The following is a 23,187-nucleotide window of genomic DNA, read 5'->3' as shown; positions in this document are numbered from 1 at the left end:
ATCAAGAGGGTGCGTCTTCAAACCCTAAGACGCCAATATGAACTGTTGCAGATGGAAACCACAGAGACTGTTGATGTCTATATAAATAAAGTTCTTGACAAATCAGATGAAGACCAATGGTGAAACACATTCGGGGCAGGCAAAGGTGGAGAAGATTTTGAGATCTTTAACTCCCAGATTTGAACATGTTGTTGTCGCAATTGAAGAGGCCAATGACATTTCAACAATGACAGTAAGGTTATTGTACGGTTCCCTACGAGCGCATGAGCAGCGGATGAATGACAATAAGATTGAAAAACCAATTGAACAGGCTTTACAAGCACAAACCTCAATTGGTAGCTCCTATCATAAACACGGTAGTTCACGAGGCAGAGGACAGGGACGTGGTGTTAGCTATTCCAACAAAGGTCGTGGTGGCCAGAATCATGGAGGCGCTGAGCAAAACAACACTGGTTCCAATCACAATCCAAGTTCAAATAAATCTTGGCGCGGAGGACGTGGTCGTGGAGGACAAAGAGGCATGTAGAATAAATAAAATGTAGAGTGTTATAACGACCATAAACACGACCATTATGCAAATGAGTGTAGATCAAAAGGTGCCAATTGTGCTCAAGAAAATAGTAATCATGAATAAAACGAAGAGGATCATGCAGTACTAATGACACTCACATCAAATGAAACTCCAAACAATCAGACTTGGTATTTGGATACAGGTTGCACGAATCATATGTGTGGCCAGAAGGAGCTATTTGTAGATTTGGATGACTCATTTCGCACAAAAGTGAAATTCGGTGATGGCAAGTTTGTTTCGGTGATTGGAAAATGACGAATTCTTATCACATTGAAGAATGATGATCACAGGTACATCTATGATGTTTTCTATGTACCTGATATGAAAAGTAATCTGTTGAGTATGGGACAGCTGGCCGAAATTGGTTACACGATGCACATATGCACATAGTTGAAAATCAAATCTCAATTTTTGATAAAAATGTAATTTGATTCTTAAAACTTTTTTATCAAAAAAATGCATGTTTCCAATAGATTTTCATATGGGTAATTTCAAGTGCTTGAATGCAATAGTGAATAATGAACCGTGGTTATGACATTTTTACGCTTTGGGCACTTAAATTTTCAGAGTTTGGAAAATCTCTCCAAACAAAATTTAGTGAATGGTTTACCCCATATTCATCACCTTGATCAATTGTGTGAGGCTTGCATTTTTGGAAAGAATCACATGATACCATTTGTTAAGGAGCTTTGGCGTGCGAAATTTCCTTTGAAGCTTGTTCATACAGATGTTTGTGGCCCGATGAACATATCATAAATTGGAGGTAATAAGTATTTTTTAACCTTTATTAATGATTTTTCAAGGAAAACCTAGATTTATCTATTGAAAAGAAAGGATGAGGTATTCCACTGCTTTAAAATATTTAAAGCATTTGTTGAAAGACAGAGTGACAGACTAATTAAGATGGTGCGTAGTGATGGAGGGGGTGAATACAAGTCTAATGAGTTCAAGAGGCACTGTGAAGAACTTGGGTTGCAGCATAACATAACATGTCCCTACACACCTCAACACAACGGAGTTGCCGAGAGAAAGAATAGAACAATCATGGACATGGCGAGGAGCATGCTTAAAGCGAAAGGTATGCCAAATTATTTTTGGGCTGAGGCCGTAACATGTGTGGTATATTTGATAAACAGATCACCCACTCGGAGTGTTCCTAACACAACTTCGATTGAGGTATGGAGTGGATTCAAACCCAAGGTGCAGCACTTGAAGGTATTTGGGTCAATTACTTATGCTCATGTCCCCAAGGAAACAATATTGAAGTTGGATGATAAGGTAGTGAAGACCATTTTCATTGGATATAAGCATGGGGGATACAAACTGTACAATCCAATGACAAAGAAGGTGATTGTTAGTCGTGATGTTACATTTGTCGAAGATGAGTAATGGCAATGGAATGCAGCAGTTGAAATGGATTCGAAAAAATGATATATTTATGTTTTGAACGATGATGTGGAAGATGAAGTCACTATTGAAGCACCTGCAGTTCAACCTGAAGTTGTAATTCAATTTGAAGTTGTAGCTCCAATTGCAACGATGATGGAGCGACCAAGAAGGCAGCAACGACAACATGTACATCTTCAAGATTACGAAGTAAATCTTGATGATAAAGTTGATGACAATGGAAAATTGGTTCACTTTGCTTTTCTTGCAGATTCAGAACCCATGAGATTTGCAGATGTCATCCAACACCCCAAATGGCAAGAGGCTATGAATGAAGAATTGATGGGGATTGAGAAAAATAATACATGGCAACTCACTGATCTTCCAAAAGGACACAAAGCAATTGATGTGAAGTGAGTGTACAAGATTAAAGTGAAAGCAAATAGTGAGATTGATAGATACAAGGCAAGGTTGGCGGCAAAGGGATTCGTGCAAAGAGAAGGCTATGATTATGAAGAAATACTTTCTCCTGTAGCCCAAATGGAAACAATGAGATTAATCGTTGCTTTAGCTGCACAAAGGCAATGGAAAATTCACCAAATGGACGTCAAGTCTGCATTTCTAAATGACCCACTTGATGAAAAGGTTTATGTAAAGTAGTCGTCGTGATATGATTCCAATAACATGATAGAGATATTTCAAAGACATGTTATGGATTCAACTTGAGTTGGAATATGATTAGGCACTTTCTAAGAATTGGATCAATGTGCTTAACATTCAAGAACTCTCCAAAACTCAAGAAACCAAGCCAAACTCACTTAGAAACCCATAATATGGCATATGAACCGATTAAAGCAAGAGAAAACACAATTGCACCGATTAAAACACAGAGAAACTCAACCTAAACCACAAGAACAGCAAGATAACAGAAACTACCAAACAAAAACACAAACAAAGCAATTTCTATCGATTAAAATGACTAGAAACATCAAAGACATGTTTTAGAGTTTGTTTGCAAATGGAAATGGATGAATAAGATGGAAAGAAGAAGGGAACTTATGTGGTTGGAGTCCTTGGAGAGGAGCACGCCACTTGAAGGATGCAAAGCTTCAAGATGAGTGTAGATGCCGCCACTTGAGGTTCCAAGAGTGCACTCAAGATAAAACTAGAATAGGAGAAGACACAAGTCTCTCAATCACTCACCAATTTGGGAGAATTTCTATACTCAAAATATCAAATCTGTATTTGAAGGACTCAAGCCCTCCTTTTATAGGAGAAGGACCGGTCAAGAGTTTACAAGAAGCTTACAAAGGAAGCTATCCAAGGTTGCCTTGCAACTCTTCCACTTCTAGCGCCTAAAGTGGAGAATGAAGGGATACCTTTCTAGACTATTCCTAAAGCTAATATCTAAAGATGCTTTACACAAGAGGTATCTTTAGGTTTCCCTCTTAGCACCTACCTAAACACTATTCTATATTATTTACAAATTTATACAAAAGAAACTATAAAGAGAGATATTAATTGAAGTCCATTCTTGAAAGCTTGTAGTCTTCTTTTGGCTTTAGGCTTGGTCCTCTCTTTATTTTAATTCTTCTTTAATTTTTTAGAAGACTAGAAGGAAGAACTTCAAATGTTTGGGTGAATGACCTCTTCCTCCATTAGTAAAATCCTCTCTTATTTGATCTCTATCACGTCGGGTTTCATACAATTTGGCAAAGAGGAGAAGGTGTACAGACTAACTAAGGCTTTATATGGTCTTAAACATGCACCAAGAGCTTGGAACAAAAGGATTGATTCATTTCTTCATGCCACTGGATTCAAAAAATGTGCATCAGATCATGGTCTTTATCTAAAGACTACTGATTATGGAGATTTGCTAATTTTATGTCTTTATGTTGATGATGTGATTTTTACCGGAAGTAATCTCAAAATGATTGGTGACTTCAAGCATATCATGATGAAGGAATTTGAGATGACTGATCTCGGTCTTATGTCCTACTTTTTGGGCATTGAAGTCATCCAAGGAGACAATGGAATCTTCATTCATCAGAGAAAATTTGTTGCTGAGTTTTTAAAGAAGTTTAAGATGGAGGATTCAAACTCAGCTAAGACTCCAATTGAAACTGGAAGAAGGAAGGTGATGGGCGAACTGTAAATGCAACATACTTTAAGCAGATTGTTGGGAGCCTTAGATATCTCATGTGTACTAGACCCGACATATGTTATGTTGTGGGATTGGTTAGTCGATACATGGAGTCACCTCGACAAGTTCATTTACAAGTTGTACAGATAATTATGTGCTACATCAAAGGTATTACAACTTTTGGTCTATTTTACTCTTCATCTAAGAAAATTGAGATCGTCAGATACTCAGACAGTGATTGGGGTGGAGATTCAGACGAGAGGAAGAGCACAAGTGGTCATTGTTTTATAATCGAAAAGACTGTTTACTTGTGGTCATCAAAGAAACAGTCAATTGTTGCATTATCTACTTGTGAAGTTGAGTATGTAGCAGCAGCAGCAAGTGCTTGTCAATCAGTTTGGCTCAGCAATATCATAACTCAAATTGGTTTTAATCTAGATGTTCCAATCAAGATTTATGTTGACAATGTCTCTACAATTAATCTTGCAAAGAATCCGGTTTTTCATCAAAAAAGTAAACATTGATATTCGATATCACTTCCTGCGAGACCAAGTTGGGAAGAACATGATCGAATTGGAATACTCCATATCAGAATATCAGATTGCAGATATTCTCACTAAGCCATTGAAGATCGATGCTTTCATCAAGTTAAGAGATTTGACATGAAGGTTGTTCCAAATCAAAATTAAGGGAGGATGTTAGTTATTAATTCAAATTTTATTAGTCTTAAATTATTTATCGTTAGTATGCATTAGTGGTCAGTTTACAGGGTTGTTAGTATTCCTATTTTATAACTTCCAATAATTGTAATTTTATTATATATATTATTGAAGTAAATCAAATGGATGTATTAGTTCAGCAGTTTTGAAATTTCGTGCAATTACGTTCAAGTTCAATCAGTTTTTATAACTCTTAGCCTTCTGTTATTTCATTCACTTAGTTTCTCCATGTATTACTCCAATTCTGAATCAATTTTGAAGTGTATTTTTTTTACTAGTATTATAGTTTTATAGTCTAGTAGGATGAACTTTTCCTTAAGCTCGATCCTGAAGAGAAAAATAAGAAAAAAAAATTGAAGGTAGATTCTCCACAAGTTAAAATTAGCTTACATTCAAACTAATTTCTATAATTATTTTTATATAGTTTTTTTTTAACTTGTATACAAATTAATTTTAACTTATGAAACGTGTTTTTTGACAAGTTTAAATTTGGAGTTAAATTTTTATGAGAAACTACAAAATAAAGCTTTTACAAAAGTAGCTTATATATAAACTAACTTTTTAGGTCATGAAAATACTTATTTTAATTTTTCTTCTTTTTTACATGGATTCATAAATAAGTTAATATAAACAAGAGTGTAAGTAATAGTTTGATGCTCAATTTATTATTGCTTTTATTTTATGTTCTACTTTTTCTAATTCTATTTCTAATGTAAGCTTGCTTGGATGACTTACTAAAATCTCTACGATTTATTTATTATGCAAATGCTAATGTCCTATGCTTCTCTCCAAGTTTTGGTAAAGTAGAAAATGACCCACATACATAATGGTAGTTAAACATAATTGTATTTTTTGCTCAAAAAAGTATGAGAGATTTGCTCTAATGGTGGAAAAGTGTTCATATTAGAACGTCTTTGAGATAAATTTTGTTTGAAGTTAAGATCTCTAGTGTATTGGTATTTAAGTCAAGATATGGATCATAATGAATAATGAAGATTGAACAAAATACTAAAATGAAAGTCTATTTCGGAATGTTGTTATCACATGTTGTGTGTAAGTGAATAAAACAATGAGTGAAAAGTAAATATGAGTAATGAGAGTGAATTGAAGTTAATCTCCCTATTGTGGGTATGCTATTATATAAGCTTATGTACCTTATTTTTTAGTCACTTACACGATATCTTTTATCATATTATGTCATATATGTTGAAGCTATGGTTTATATATTTGATGAATCAAATCATTCTCTTGAACATTTTGAAGATTGACAATGATCATGACTATAAATATTTCAGGAACATTTTGAAGATTGGCAATGATCATGACTATAAGTATTTCAGGTTGTATTGTGTTGATTATAAAATGAATGTAAGTTTTCTTTTTAACGATTTGATCCTGCATTGCAATCAAAAAAAATTTCCAAACATCATGAAATATCTAGGTTTAAAATTTGACAACAAAATTCAAATAACTTGTTCATAACAATTTTTCCAATCCAGTGCACTTGTGAACAAAGTTTCAGGAAAGGAAACCTATTGATACGACCCAAATCCACAGGAAGACGACCAAGGATGCCAACTATGAAGGGTCATCTCAACAATTAGGAGGTGGAGACATAAGAATAGGCCCATAAGAAGTCAATTAGGGTAGAAAGGAAAACCTAGATTCTAGAATGTATAGGATGGTGCGATTTTGACCAAAGTCAAGACCGCACCACTCTTCCCTTTCCCATTCTACCCTCTTTTCTTCTTTCCAAGGCTCCTAAATCTATAAATAGGGAGGCCTACCTCATGTATTGACAAGTTGGAATTAGAGTAAAGTTACAATACACAAATTGTGTTAGAGTGTGTGAGCATTGTCTCCCTAAATCTTTGTCTTATCTTGTGAGAAATTGAGAGCTCTCAAGTGGCGGCATTCACACTTATCTTGGAGCAAATCACCAATCCAAGTGGCGTGTTTCATCTTCTCAAATTCATCTCCTATGTTTCCTTTCACTCATCTTTTTCCATTCCATTTCCATTCCAATTTCAATTCCAAAATATGTATTGTTCTTCTTTTTGCTTCCTTGTTTTCAATTTGGTCCATATTCTTGCTCACCTTGTGTTTGCTTAAATTCTACACCTTATTTTGGCATTCATATTCACATATTAATTGTGTTTTCCTTTTGGCCTTATGGAAATGAACTTTCACATCTACTTAACACTTGTTAAGTTAATGTCCAGTGAGAAATTTCCTAAATCTAAGTAAAGTGTCACCAAACAAATAAACAATCCTAAAATCAACTCACATCATCTATAGAGATCAATGAAAATTGAACAAGACTTCAAGACATGATATGATTTGATGTATTAGGAAACCAGATATGAACTAAAGCAAGTCAGAGACACAAGTCACACAAACTGAAAAACATACTAAAGCTTATACAAAAATAAATCACATAACCAATTAATCAAACACCTAGCAGATTTCATTGAGGCATTTTATCAAATGCGTGGTAAAGTCAAGCCAAAAACACGAATTCATGACAAATTTGGACATTAACCTTATCTAAATTGATTTCACCAATTGAAATTGCAAGAAAACTCAAAAAAAAATTGAAAAACAACCAGCGCATGCAAAGGAAGCCTAGATCGTGACTGCTTTGGATGGTTCAAGGAATTTCAATGAATTTGAACCGTTTAATTTTTTTGAAACTTGATTTTAATTGGTCAAAATGAATTAAAAGACATCAAACACAAAAGAACAACACAAAACAAAAGAATTAAATGGTAAAAAAGTTGAATAACAAGCTAGAACTTAGTTGGACTATAGGCTTTGCTCATGATACCACTTGGTGAAGCTACCCAAACCCTAGCTTGCATTGCAAGTTAGGGTTATGGCTTGGGCTTTATCACCCAAGCTTCCTTAAATTCTAGCTTGCATAGCAAGTTAGGGTTTCTAGAAACTCTCCATGCACTTTCTTATCTCCTAGGGTTAGGGTTTATTCCTACTTTCTATTTGACTCGTAAATACAAGGTCAGAAAATGAAAACCTTATTTACAGTTTTATACAAAGAATTCATAATGGAAAAATGTATTCTTTTGTGTCTATGCTTTGAGCCTGAGATGCTTTGTTTGGATGAATCTTCATCACTTGATGCCCCAATCATCCTACTCTTATAAAAAATAACCTTTATTCTATTAATGTTTCTTTTTTTCAGAATGGGTGATCTAGAAAAACTCTGAATTATAGAATCTAGAAGGTATTTTCGAATTGAAAATATCTTTCGAATTCTATAATTCATAATGGGTTTCTTTAAAAAATTACATTTTGGATTATAGAATCCAGAAGGTATATCCAAATTATAGAATCTTGAAAGTATTTATGAATTCAAGAATACCTTTTGGATTTGGAAATACCTACTAGATTCTATAATCCATAATGTACTCTTTTAAAGAAAAAAAGATATTTTAGATTGTATGATCTGGAAGTAAATTATACAATACGGGAGGTGTAAATAGAAAAAGTTACACTTCCAAATTGTAGAATTAAGAATGTATATTTTTAAGGACAAAATGATCTTTTGTCTGACATATGGGGTACTAAGAGAAATTATGGAGGTGCGGAAAGAAACAGCCTTAACAAACCAACTCTATTAACATTCTTCTTAGGCAATTTCTTCCAGCACCCCTATATTTTTCTTCCTGCACCCCCACAAGGTTGCGCAAAGACAAAAGTGTCCCTGTATAAATTGTACATTTTTATTTCTTTTGTATTCCGGATTATGAAATCCGGTAAATTTTCGGATTGGCGCTTCCGGCAAATTTTTGGATTGGCGCATCCGGTAATCTCCCAGATTGATGCTTCCGGTAGTACATGAATGATAGTGTTAATCCAAAATAAAAAATGCAAAACATCCATAATTGAAAAAACCATTATGGATCCACCAATCCATAATTCAAAATATGTATTCTAGATTTAGAAATCCGTAATTGAAAAAAATCATTCCGGATCCACCAATCTGTAATAGAAATTAGACTTCCTGATTCAGCAATTCGAAAATCAATAATTTATGCAAACTTTGCTTCTGGAACATCCTCTCATCCGGAATGCAACATGATTCACTTCCAGATTGATGAATCCGTAGCACACTCCCAGATCCCGAAATTGTGGTCCTCACAACATTAACACAAATCCAACTTTTAGAATTGACATTTTTTCTCTTTTTAGGCGACTATTAAACCACTCTAACTTCAAATTTTCTCATAGTGAAAAGAGTTCACAAATGAAAAAAAAAAAAGACAATACCTTACAAACTTATTTTGTATTTGTGTTTATTATTAAAAACTTACCTTACAAACTTCAATTATCAAACTTACCGTACATTTGAAATTTGTTTCTGAACATATTTTTATTTCTTAAAAGCATGCGACTTGAGTAGAGAAATTCATAATCATAACGCAAGTACTTTGAAGGAAAAAAGAGAATGAGAAAATATTTTTAATTATCTTATTTTTTATTTTTTAAAAGACTTACTTTAGAAATAAATTTCTAAATATGATTAAGCATATTTGAAAGTCTGTTCTTGACGCATTTCTATTTCTTAAAAGTATCCCAATAAATGATTAAGAATGATATATAAACTACCATAACCCACATTACTTGAAAAGAGTATTTGAAGAAAATAGAAAAAGAAGAGAAAGGGAAAAATGTATCTATTTTTTTATTTTGCTTATTAATTAAAACTTCACAAATTTCAATTATCAAATTAACCATATATTTAAAATTTGTGTATGAACACATTTTTCTTAAAATTGCCAAGTATTTTTTATTTTTTTTTAAAACACTTGCTTTTACAAAATACTGTGTAAATATGATTAAGCATATTTGAAAGTTCGTTGCAGAACACAATTCTACTTCTTAAAAGCATGTACCAAATAGTAGAGGAATGATTGATAATCATAAGTCAAAGTACAGTTTGAAGGGGAAAGATAGAATGAGAAAATATCTTGAAGTATTTTTAAAGAACTTTATTTACAAACAATTATCAGAATCTGGTTGGAAAATAATCGTAAAATAATTTGCAATATTTTTAGAAACATATTTTAAAGTAAAGTAAGAAGCAGAATCAAAATTTTCTGACACTGATGAGATTTAGGGCTCTCGAAATTTTAGATTTTCACAAAAAGAATGGTAGGTAGCTGCAATCTCTCTTCGAAGTTAGGTTGAAGATGGAAGGTTTGGTTGCACACATGTGAGTTCATAACCTACTCTCTTAGATTGAGTCACTCACTTTCCATATTCACAAACATCTATCCTCAATCTTATAATTAATTCATGCACTACTCACCAAATTATTCAGAAATTATTTATCTTAGTCTTATTAAATTCTCAGTGTCTGGAAAACTGTGTTCTCAGACAATCCAAAACTATACTCATATCTTTTCTATAACTTATCATTATTTTATTGAGGTCCCCCGAGGAGAGAAATTGTTCTTGCATATATGTAATATTCTTAGAAACTTTTTAATAATTATAAAAAAATAAACAAAAGTATAAAACAAGATAAATTATGTGAAATAAGAATAGGAATGGGATGTTCTGAATAACTTTCATATATATTAATATATCTCTTTTAAAATGGTTTTAATAATAAACAACAATACACGTCTATCTCTCTCATGTGCTTCCGAACATATTCAATTTTATTAATTAACTTATTGTTATATATATTACTGAAAATTATTGTTTTTGGTGTTCTAAAATTCACCTTTAAGGTACATAGATATATAATAATTTTCATATATCAAGATTAAACTCTTAATTTAATAACGAATTTATTTAATCAATACTTTCTGCCACATAAACTTAGATGAGATATAGGTGTTTAGTTAACATAAAATGTGTGTAAAAAACTATGCATATTTATTTACCAAGAAAACTAGTAAAATTTTAATTTAACTTGAGTTTTTCTTACAAGAAAAATCTAAACTACTACATTGATTCACACTCTGTATTTTTTTTTTTCAGATTCACCATTCTCTAAATTCCAAATAAAATAAAAGTCATATAATTTTATTAATTACCTTCTTTTCTGTATTTAAATAAATCTATTTGAAGTTTCACAAATATAGAAGAAAGAAAAAGACTTGGCTAAAAACAATTAAAATCACATGTCTTGTTGTATTACTTATTTTTCTAATTTGTGTTTCATACGTGTGTGGGGGGAGGGTGCACCAGCATGGATAAATGGAACCAACTCTTATCATTATTTGGAAAATGTTGGTGGCAACGTGCCTTGCCAAACTCCACACATCATCATGTTATGTATATATCTCTCTCCCAGGCATCAAATTCACCACACTTAATTCATAGCCAATTAGTGTTAGATTTTACTCTTCACCACCATGGACACCTTGTTCCTTGTGAAGGAAATTGCAGCGTCAATTTTGATCTTCTTGGTGACCCTTTTGTCCATTCGCACAGTCTTGAAACGCCGTGATCGGAAGCTGCCGCCGGGGCCAAGAGGGTGGCCTGTGGTGGGTGCACTTCCTATGATGGGAAGCATGCCCCATGTGACATTGGCAAATATGGCAAAGAAATATGGATCCGTGATGTACCTGAAAATGGGTACTAACAACATGGTTGTGGCTTCTACTCCTGCTGCTGCTCGTGCCTTCCTCAAAACCCTTGATCAAAACTTCTCAAATCGACCTCCAAATGCAGGTGCAACACACTTGGCTTATGATGCACAGGTACAGAGATATAAACACCACCTTCTTCAATTTTATTTTATGTATCAACAATGATACCTTAAATATTTGATAAAAATAATTAAAAGAAAGATAAAAAAAAAGTAAGGTAGGTGAGTATATGCTTCTATGCTTTTTTGTTCCTTTTTCATATCTGACATATTTGGAATTTGTTCTGCTCTTGGATTCTCAGATTTAAAAGTGATTTTTCTGCTCTTCTAAACCGTGAAAACAGTTCAATTTTGCTTTCTAATTATAAGCAAGTTGTTTTTTTAATTAGTAAACTAGTTATTTTTTAATTGGGAAATTAATAAAAGTAAATTTGACCCATATCAATGATCCAAATCTATAAAACAACTATTTAAGCTTAGTTATGTATTTAGAGGTAGATTATTATTTTTTGTATAAAATAATATTTTGTGGATTTAAAAAAAATAACTTAATTCAATGATATTTCTTTACTTGAAGGTACTTTAATCCTTATACAATACCAAAATTATACTATTCTGACCTAATATGTTCTCATAGATACAAACATAATTTTTTAATTAAAAAGTATATATAATCATGTACACACTTGGATTAAGTTTGTTAGTTAGTCCACTTAATAATGGTTAGCATTTAATCATACGTACAATATCCTATTAAAAGTTATTTAAGAGTAAACTATAATGATAATTTATAAGATTTCTTTTAAAATCATATTTATATCTCTTGCTTTTTTTTTACTATTATAGTAATCTCTCATACTACCAAGGTGTGCAAGTATAATGTTTTTTAAACTTAGAAAAAAAAAACGTGCAATGTAAAAATCGGTGACGATGTAATAGTTTAAAAAACGAATGTTTGTTTAAAGTTTAAAGAAGTTGGGATTTGGACGTAATTTGAGAAAAGGTGAAGAGATGTAAATGGAAGTTACTCTTGTAGTAGATAAGTTAAATTGTTTTAAATATAAGGTTATGAGTTCTCCTATTTTTATTTTACAAAGTACATTTTTAAACCATGATTCATTCAAAAAAATCAGTTAATTTTCAAAATAATTACAAATTGTTTGATAACTTTGATACACTTAAATATGTATGAACAAACCTTTCTCTAAAAAATTTTAAATGAATTTTTTAAAAAGTTAAAATTTATATAATATAAGTTATTTTAAATATTTACATTTTATTATATATATATATATATATATAAATTAATTAATTTTAACTTAAAAAAATATTTTACTTTTCATCTTTATATTTTTAAAAAATCATAAAAGAATTACCCAAACATCCTTTTTAAAATAGTTTAAGAAATGAATTTCAATGATACACAAGTTTTTTCTCCTTGCAATTAGTTTTTTTATTAGGATGAATTTGTTACGTCTTATATATTAATTAAGTTAAATATTATTTTATAAAAAAAATACTAATATCTAAAATAGTTTATATTCTTAACATAAATTTATAAAATAATTTCTAAATTTATATCCAACATTAACAAATCATTTAAATTATTATAATTATCTTAAATTCTAAATTAGTCTTTCATTATAAATTAATGATTAATTTAAAATTTAAAATAATTAATAGTTAATTAAATATCAATTTAAAAATTATTTTATAAATTTTATTAATAAAAAAAATATTTTAAATGTCAATAATTTTTTAATCTATAAAATAGTATGTAAATTAATTATTTTTTATCTTTAAATTAATTTAATAACTTTCCGAAAATGATGTGTTTTGGGGTTAAAATAAAGAAGAATGGAAAATGAGAAGTAGAAAAAGTTAGAATTTGAATAAGAGAGTTGTAAAGTAAAAGTTGGTAGTTTGGATTGATGGTTGTTGACAGGATATGGTGTTTGCTGATTACGGATCAAGGTGGAAGCTGCTGAGGAAACTGAGCAACCTGCACATGCTGGGAGGAAAGGCTGTGGAAGAGTGGAGCAAGGTTCGAGATGAAGAGATGGTTCAGATGATTGGTACGCTGTACGAATGCAGCAAGAAGGGTGAAGCTGTGGTGGTGCCTGAAATCTTGACCTACTCCATGGCCAACATGATAGGGAAGGTTATACTGAGTCGTCGAGTGTTTGAGACGAAGGGTTCGGAGTCAAACGAGTTCAAGGACATGGTGGTGGAGCTCATGACTGTTGCAGGCTACTTCAACATCGGCGATTTCATACCCTTCTTGGCCAAATTGGACTTGCAAGGGATTGAGCGTGGGATGAAGCAGTTGCACAAGAAGTTTGATAGGTTGTTGACGAAGATGATTCAAGAGCATGTTGCTTCCAAGCACAAGAGAAACGATAAACCTGATTTCTTGGACATGGTCATGGCTCATTATGGCGAACAACAAGACGCTCATCACGACAAACTATCACTTATCAACATCAAAGCTCTGCTTTTGGTACGCATCACTCTAACATCTCTCTCTCTTATCACCTTCCACCACTTGTGTAAAACACAACTACTGTGTGTGGGATATAGGTTACATAAATGTCCCAGTTTATTAATTTTATTCTTTATTAATTAAAAAAAAAACTATACACTATGATGGCCACAAGTTATTAGTGAGTAAGAATACTAAAACAAGTGTGCTAGGGACATGCTTTTAAACATCTTAGTTATATGCCTACATCTTAGTTTTAAATATATTATTATTTTAATATTATTTTATATTATTTAATTATAAATTTACTTTTTATTATATATATATATATATATATATATTTACTTTTAAATTTTTTACATAAAAAATTGTGTGCAATTATGAGAGTTCTCGAACTATTTCTTTATGAGTAATTAATGCATCAGAAATTTTTGTCTCTGTGACGTATAATTTGTAGGTGAAAGAACTGATTGCAACGTCACCTTTTAAAGAGAGATATACGTACACTTTGCATTTTGAATGAAAAGTAACAGATACAAAATTAGAAATTTTCTTCATTAGAATACATAAAAGTATAGTCTTATTATTATTATTATTTCTTTTCTATGAAAAATTTCAAATCATGTCAATGTAATTTATACCAATACTTCCCTCATCATCATCGAAGTGTCTTGGAAAGAAAAAATCATTTACAAAAGTTGAGTCTAAATTTAAGTGAACAAAATTTCAGTATTCCTTAAATATAATAAACATATGATATCAACAAACTTTCAGTGGTCGAAACAATTAATGTTAATATGTTTTATATAATTTACCTAATTCTTTGACTAGCGTAGGAAGAAAAGTTGATAACAACATAGTTAAGTATTAAAGGACAAAGTAAGGGTTGTACATGTCGTACGTGAATTAAAATTACCCACGTCGAGTGTTTTCTGTGTACTAAATTCACATGATAGCCTTTAAATGCTCACTGTACGTTAAATGCTCACTATACAATAAATATGTTTAAAAAATATAGATTATTAAATTCAATTTATAATTATCTAAATTTATATTAATTTTAAGTTTATTTAAATAAATTTATCTCAAATCCAAATTCATATCCAATCTATATAATTAGATTTAGATTAGATATTAGATCGGATATATTTTAAAATTATTTAAAATAGATTTTGAGCTGAGTTAAATCAGACTCAGGTCGAACTAAGTTAGTCCAAACTTAGGTCTAGTCGAGTCGATCTGAATCTATGTCGAGTTAAATCGATTCAATCCAAGTCGAATCAATAAGACACGGGAACAGGTCCAACCAAATCGATCAAGATCCATATCGAATCGAATTGGTCCGACTGAGATCGAACTGATTCGACCCATGCATAGGTCAAGCCTAATCAGCCTTAACTCCTATCGAGCAAATCGATCTAAACTTAACTGATTCAACTCAGATCCAATATGAGCGGATTCTAGATACCATATGCTTACTATACATATGGTTCTTACCTTCAATTTTGTTTATTTTTATTAATTTTTCTCACCCTTCCACTTAAGAAAAGAATTAAAAATGAAAACCTTTATCTCTTCCAAAATTCTGCCCCTGGCTACCAAAACAGAGTGGAACCTCTTCTTAAAAGAAGAAATTGGACTCTCGGCAAATTAAATTGAAGAATTCTTCATACCTCTATGTGCATTTTCATATATATTTTTTTTAATTTCAATCCTATTACTATTCATTACAAGAAAATCATAAAATAAAAACTAATTTTATAAACAAAAAATAATTAGTTGCTATAGTGACTAAATTAGAGACCATTTTAGGAACTAAATAATTTTTTGGTTTCTAAATTAGTTTCTATTATTGTTAGATGATTTCTAAATTAGCAACCAAGGTTTTTGCTACCAAATTTAGAAACTAAATAATTGGTAATTAAAACCTTGGTAGCTAATTAGATATCAATTTAGAAACCATTTAACAATAATAAAAACTAATTTAGAAACCAAAAATTTATTTAGTCCCTAAAATGGTCTCTAATTTAGTCACTATAGCAACTAATTATTTATGTTTCTAAAATTAGTTTTTATTTCATGATTTCCTTGTAGTAATTATTATATTATAAGTATATATTAGTGTTTTTGTTTTGGTTGAAAGTAATAATGGTTTGTTCCTCATTTTTAAGTAGTCTTGGTTGTTTATGATGGTAGTAGATAATTGATGGTTGTTGATGATAAATATTGATGGTTTGAGATAAGTTTTATGGTGTTTTTACTGTTTGTTTTGTGTTTGCTTATTTTTTCTCATTTATTTTATATATATCAAATTGTACTATCAATAACATCTCTTATTATAATATATAATTCATATTGTATAATTCAAAATATATTTTAAAATTACATCTGGATTGTATAATTAAGAAGTTATTACTTCATTCAAAAATACCTTCTAAATTATACGTACAAAAGAATTACAAAACATAAAAAAAAAAAATCAAATACTCACTCAAAAAGAATGTGGTTGTATGAGTGTTGGGATTGGAGAAGAGATAAAAGGATGCGTGGATGTGAGGTTATGTAAAAATTAGTGTATTTAAAATTTTGAAAAAGGATAAAAATGAGTATTCACGTTTAATGTGAAAGTGTAGGAGGAAGCTTGAGAATTGAAGACAAAAACCTTTTAAGGTACGGAGGTGGGTGAGGAATTTGCCAACTAAATTTTAGTGGACAGTCGTCTTGAAGACCAAAAAGCATACCACAAACTTGTCCTTCAAAAAAGATTGAAAACAATTCCAGAATTAGACTTCCAAATTTGGCTTTCTAAGAGCCAAATTTTGATTGGGATATGCAATAAAGGAACATGAAAATGCAGGTGGAAATTTCACTTCCCACAACTAAATTCTCACTGTAAACATTAAAAAGTGTCAGTCTGAAAAATAAACTCAGTGGAAACAATTTCCAAAAAGATGTTACTGCGGGTAAAGTTTCACTTGGTGCATTTGGTAAAATGGTGTTCCAAGATTCTAGGAAAATATCTCTGTTTATAATAAATAAGTGGGATCATATTTTTTTATTAGATTTTACAAGCCTAATTTATTTCGATTAAATTGAGTGGATTGAGTAATATTATCTAAAATTTAGTATTAAAAAGAGAGATTTATGGAATAATAAAGTAAAGAATGTGGATGTTTGTGTGGAACAGAACCTATTCACAGCAGGAACTGACACATCTTCAAGCATCATAGAGTGGTCCTTGGCAGAGATGCTGAAGAATCCAAGCATCATGAAGAAGGCTCAGGAGGAAATGGACCAAGTGATAGGAAGGGAGCGTCGCCTTAAAGAATCCGACATTCCAAACCTTCCCTACTTCCCAAGCCATATGCAAAGAGACCTACAGAAAGCACCCTTCAACCCCTCTCAACCTCCCTCGAATCTCCAACCAACCATGCCAAGTTAACGGCTTTTACATCCCCAAGAACACTCGTTTGAGCGTCAACATCTGGGCCATAGGAAGAGACCCTCAAGTGTGGGAGAGGCCCTTGGAGTTTAAGCCAGAGAGGTTCTTGAGTGGGAAGAACAAAATGATCGAACCACGTGGGAATGACTTCGAGCTCATACCCTTTGGTGCTGGCCGAAGGATCTGCGCAGGGACCAGAATGGGGATTGTGTTAGTGCACTACATTTTGGGCACTTTGCTGCATTCCTTTGATTGGAAACTGCCACATGAAGTGGGGGACTTGAACATGGAAGAGACCTTTGGCCTTGCCTTGCAGAAAAAGGTTCCTCTTGCTGCTTTCGTTACTCCTAGGTTGAACCCTATTGCTTACATTCCTTAGATTATAGATATATAACATATATATAGCTACTCAATAAGTGTTTGTGTTGTTGCACAATCGTTGTTGTTGCTTCTCATGTTGTGTGTTTTTAATCTTTTGTGGTTTCTGATTTTTATTCCATGTATAAATGTGTAATTCAGTATATCTTGTTTTGGGTTAATTATGATTTATGTAATTCATGGTGGACTTTAGTCTTTTTAATTAACTTTATTCGTTTAGTGTTACTTTTTATACTTAACATTTTAATCAATAAAACTAAGAAAGGTTGAATATCGGGATCTTGATTAAGCCTACTATTGCAATCCTCTTCATGCGACTTCACCATTGACTAAGGCAAGCAAAGGAAATAGTTGAAAGTAAAACACAGAATTTCTCAAAGGAATCTTCATTTTTCATTCTCCATATCTCTTTTAATAGTCCCCAACATTTTTTCAGCTTGAACAAGATAATTTTGTTTTCTACCTTAGATTGACTCTTGGTTTGAGGATGTTCTATGGATCCGATCACGTGTCGAAATTCAATCTCAAACAAAATCTATCGAGACAAACAAAATCTTAGATTTCCAAGTGAAAACAGACCGATTATGTCAATGTCTCCACATTGGAAATGGTCATGGAAAACAATATGATGAAGCTCCTTCAATTTTGAATGAATGAGATTGTTTACTTTATAAATTTTGTTAACAAACTTTGTATTGTCACCACTTAAGATCGGTCAATAATAATACTTTTATACCTATTGTTGATCTTGTTATGAAGTTTAATACATATTTTTTGTTAACAGACTCCATAACCCAATCTACATTATCATTTCTAATTAATGCTTTGTAAGATAATTAGGTGCATAATATTGCTTATGACGTGGTTGTAGATGAACATCATTTTGCTTTTGCTTTTGAGTAGTACATTTTGAAAAAGTATTTATTGTATTGTCACCACTTAAGATCGGTCAATAATAATACTTTTATACCTATTGATCTTGTTATGTAGTTTAATATACATATTTTTTTTATAAGAGTGAGAGACTCCTTAACTCAATCCACATTATCATTTCTAATTAATGTTTTGTAAAATAATTAGTTGCATAATATTGCTTATGACGTGGTTGTAGATGATCATCTTTTTGCTTTTGCTGCCGAGTAGTACATTTTGGAAAAGTATTTATTGTTTATTATTATTTAGTTTATTTCTTTTTCATTTCAACAACAAAACTATATTATACTGTGTTCCTTATTCACCATATTTCATACCAACAAAATAACATTAGGATTTTATTTACCTTAAGAAAAGTCGCAAAGGGCAAATCACAACGTTATCAGTATCGGATCTTTTACTTAACTGTTGAAGGCATTACTTCAAAATTTAAATGAGGTTAAACCGATTTCAATAAAATATTAATGTTTGTATATGAACCGATATTAATAAAAAAGGATATTACACATAAATTTACAAATTACAATTTAAATTCCACTTAAAATATCATAAATCATAACATATAATAGAAATAAGTCGAAAGTAAATCTAATAAATTATATTTAAGTTCAATAATGACAAATAAAATCTAATGGCAACTACAAGTCTTTTATAACAAAAAAAACACAGACATTTTTTAATCAACTGGCTGAACTTTAAAAACTTCTGATTTTAGTTCATTCAATTCTGTCCTAATTCCAGTGAAGTCCAGTTTTTAAGAAAAATTGAAACGAATTCTAGACCGATTCAACCAGTTGAACTTTCCCAAACGATCTAGTTCTGAAAATTGTAGCAAAAAAATATAATTTATAAGTTAACTTAAATATATAAGTTGAAATTAAAAGTTTATAATTTATTTTATCGCAGAGCATCATCATTGGTGCAGAAAGGTAAAACTGATGGATTGTGCCTTTATGATGAAATTCTTTGATTGAATTTTGGAGAGGATTGGCGGAAGCTTCAGTGGAGGAGGCGTGCAAGGAGGCTCACATGGAGCTTGCGGTTTCTTTGGAGGTGCATGCTAAGTATGGAGAGTGATAAGTGAGGCCTAATCACTTGAGCTAGGTGGAGAGTTGAAGACTAAAGTGTTTATCCTAAAGAGGCAAGACAAGAGTGAGAATTGACTCAATATTTTGGCAGCAATTTCACTCATTCATTAATCTTGTAAAATGAGAGACAAGCACCTCAAATTATAGGAGAGAAGATTGAACATTTTGGAACCAAAATTAAAAAATTCAAAATAAAACTCTCCAATGAGAAGGTGTCATGTGGAGTCATGCTTTCCATGTTTAGCTCACACCTTCCATGTTAAATCCTCTCCACTCCTATGTTGCCATGTGGGCGTCCATGTGCTCCATGCCAAGGTGATTTTCGTTCTACAATATACTCTAGACGTTTTAGGGTTACATTGGGCTTAAAGAAGCCCAATTGTTACCCTAACTAGTCATTTTTAACCCTAACTAGTCATATTTTACTATTAGCCCAAATACAAGCCCAAAAACCTATGCTACTTGGCCCAAATATTCGGTCCAATTATTTTATGCTACTAGGCCCAATACATGGCCCATGAAATCATAAACAACTTTATACAATTTATTTAAGCTAAAGCTTGGCCCACAAATAATGTTGACCAGTCAGCAGAACCCAGTCTTCTTGTGTTCTTCTGGCCAAAGCTCTAGTTTATGTTTTGATGACTTGGAGGTCTTCTTGGATATGTTTGTACATTCCTTCACCCTATAGTTATCCTCTTGATTGGGCCTACAAAAATAAACAAAAGCCCAATTAGACCATATTTTCAATTAAATCAATAAATAACCTCTAGGTCTTCATCCTCCTTATTATGGGGTTGTGTGTGGTTGGACGATTTCCATAAAAAACGAATGCGGATATTTTACATTTATAAGAGCGGTTATATAGCCGCATTTGATGAACACATATTCTTAAATCGAAGAGATAAGAAGGCGACTATATAACCACATTTGTAAATCTCATTTATAAGTGCGGCTATTTCTGGTAGTCGCACTTGTATATGCTTCTGAATGAGGGTTTAGGGTTTAAGGGTAATTCATTTACCAGTGCGACTATTACCATAGTCGCATTCATAAATCTGTTTTACAAGGGAGGCTATTTAAGGCCTCTTACAATGGTAATCATCCATTGCATAACGTAATAGTCACACTCATAGCTTTCTGGTTGTTTATTACACTATAATTCAATAAAAAATAAAAGTTAGTATATTGATAAACAATGAAAAGAGAAAGAAAAAATTATAAACATTTAGCCTTATCCAGTTCAAATTTTGAAATTTGAATTGGATCGACCTTTTAGAATGTTATATCCACGCCATGAACTGGTTAATACAAAAAACCTTGTTTGTATATATGGTTAATTAGTAACATACAGAGTTAAGTTTATAGTGTACTTACCTATCAATGATATTCTTAAGACTTGTGGATGACTTCTTGTGTAGGGAACAAAACCACAAAGCATCCTAATCACTGATAAGACAAGTAACTTCTAATGACCCCTATATCATCCATGAAAAGAGTGAGTAAATGTTTAAAACATGAAATAGTGATAATTGACGACATATATAATTAAACTTACTCATTAATAAGTACATAAATAAATTTCTTTTCCCTCTTTTTTTCAGGGTGGTAGTGATGTATGATTGGGTCTCATTTTCCTTTGCTCCAATGGGATTAGTATATGCGGGATCTAAGAATCCATACACATTTTCCTTCCCCTCAATGATAGAAACACCATTCATAAACCTACAAGTAATTAGTTAAAGCATAATGAATACTAATTTAACATAAATTAAATTAAAATATAGGTAAAGACACTTACATCATAAAAGATTGAATTATATTTATATTGAACTCCTGATCCCCACCTACAAATTTTAATAAATCTGACATGTATATGTACAATGGCAACTTAGTGTTTGTTTCAAAAAACGCATGATCCTATGGAACTTCCAGAGGGTCTCGTCCCATTTGTTTAGCAACTACAACTAAGGAAGCTATAAGATCGTCAATCGAAACCTCATTCTACCTTTTCGGACTTGGTTTTCGACGAGGTTTGTACAAAATAAAGAACATTTGTTTTAAAATAGATGTAATATATAAATATAAATTAATATAATGAAATGAAATTATTACCGGAGGTTCTCGCGTAATTCGAATGAGGTGTCTGGGCCAGGCTACGAATGCCTGAAATGCTTCACCACAGTTGTTACCTCATCTAAAGGTAGTGGAACACGATCATCAGGTACTTGTACTCTTTTAACCGTTACCTTCGCCACATAAGAGAAACGTTATGTAAGGTGGTGACCTCTTCATAGACTTTTCCAATGGCCACCACTTGAGGAAGCATGTCGCCCTCTACCAGTAGCTCACATTGCCTTGTCCAGCCAATGATATCCTCCCCTGATGTTGTAGGAGTCGCACAACTCCCCTTTGTGCTCTTAGGAGCGAGACTAATAAGCGCCTGAACTGACGGCTCAACACAAAGTTGTTGTGATAGTAACTCCTGTCGCAACTCTAGCCACATCCTTTTAGCCTCCTTTCTTATCTCCTCCATTAATTCTTAACGTAGCTTACTCTTCAATTCTGCTTTGGTCTCTTGAGGGGAGGAGGATGAGTGTCGTGGTGCAACTCCAAAATATAGTTTAATTCCAACCCTTTGTCTAGCTGCACGAACACGACCACAGTGCTCAAGTTATCCAATTGCTTCAACCAGGATATCGCGATGACCTTCAGGAACAAAATTACCTTGGGAGCTCAAGGAATCCTGCAAGAGACCAAAATCATATTAGTTTTTAATATAATTAATGCTTTAAAATAAATGCAAAATATGATAAAAATAACTTACAATTTTTTTGCAGACTATCTCTGATTGAACAGAACTAAATGCACCCGACTTTTTAGTTCGGACCCTCTTCCATTTTACATGGCAAAAAGGTGGTGATGGAGGAGAAATGACCCCTGTTTCCAAATTCTCAGATGCAGTCCCCTGTCTAGATTGCTTCTTTTCCACCATCAGTGATTGCTCAAGCTTTCGATACCCCGAACGAGACAGTACGTGCGGGGTAACATTCTTTAAAGTTATCTCTTGAGCTTTCTTCCTGTCATAATTGAAATAAACAAAGTGAATTAAATAATATTAACTTATTAATTTTATATAAATAAAAATAGTTAAGTAACTTCACTTACCATCCAAGCTTCATTTTCACGGCTTTCTTCATGTCTCTTCATCAATATCTTTGTACTTTAAACAAGGACTTTCGCCTTTAAGCTTGCCAAAAATATATTTTGTCGTCAGTCTTGACTTAAAGTGACGAAATTTAAGTCCGATATTGGATATAATCTTTGATCGAAGTGGTTCCACATTAGGGATTTCAAAATTTGCCTGCAAAATAACATTACCAAATTAAAATTAATCTATGAATATTAAAAAGCATTATATGA

General features: G+C 32.1%; 2 protein-coding genes across 2 annotated transcripts; both read left to right on the top strand.

Annotated features, from left to right (window-relative positions):
- Nucleotides 1-4,207: 4,207 nt before the first annotated feature.
- On the top strand, nucleotides 4,208-4,624 carry LOC137833256 (secreted RxLR effector protein 161-like). The gene has a single exon (XM_068641617.1). The coding sequence runs from the start codon at nucleotides 4,208-4,210 to the stop codon at nucleotides 4,622-4,624; it is 417 nt and encodes a 138-aa protein (XP_068497718.1).
- A 6,392-nt stretch (nucleotides 4,625-11,016) lies between these two features.
- On the top strand, nucleotides 11,017-17,945 carry LOC137830972 (flavonoid 3',5'-hydroxylase 2-like). Its single transcript, XM_068638421.1, is given in 4 exon segments — nucleotides 11,017-11,553; nucleotides 13,387-13,941; nucleotides 17,111-17,278; nucleotides 17,280-17,945. Coding segments are annotated over 4 exon segments (1,536 nt in total). The 5' UTR covers nucleotides 11,017-11,205; the 3' UTR covers nucleotides 17,745-17,945.
- Nucleotides 17,946-23,187: the final 5,242 nt, after the last annotated feature.

This window comes from Phaseolus vulgaris, chromosome 6 (genome assembly GCF_000499845.2).
Source record: "Phaseolus vulgaris cultivar G19833 chromosome 6, P. vulgaris v2.0, whole genome shotgun sequence".
Classification (NCBI taxonomy): Eukaryota; Viridiplantae; Streptophyta; class Magnoliopsida; order Fabales; family Fabaceae; genus Phaseolus; species Phaseolus vulgaris.
This window is presented reverse-complemented; position numbering and strand designations above follow the sequence as displayed.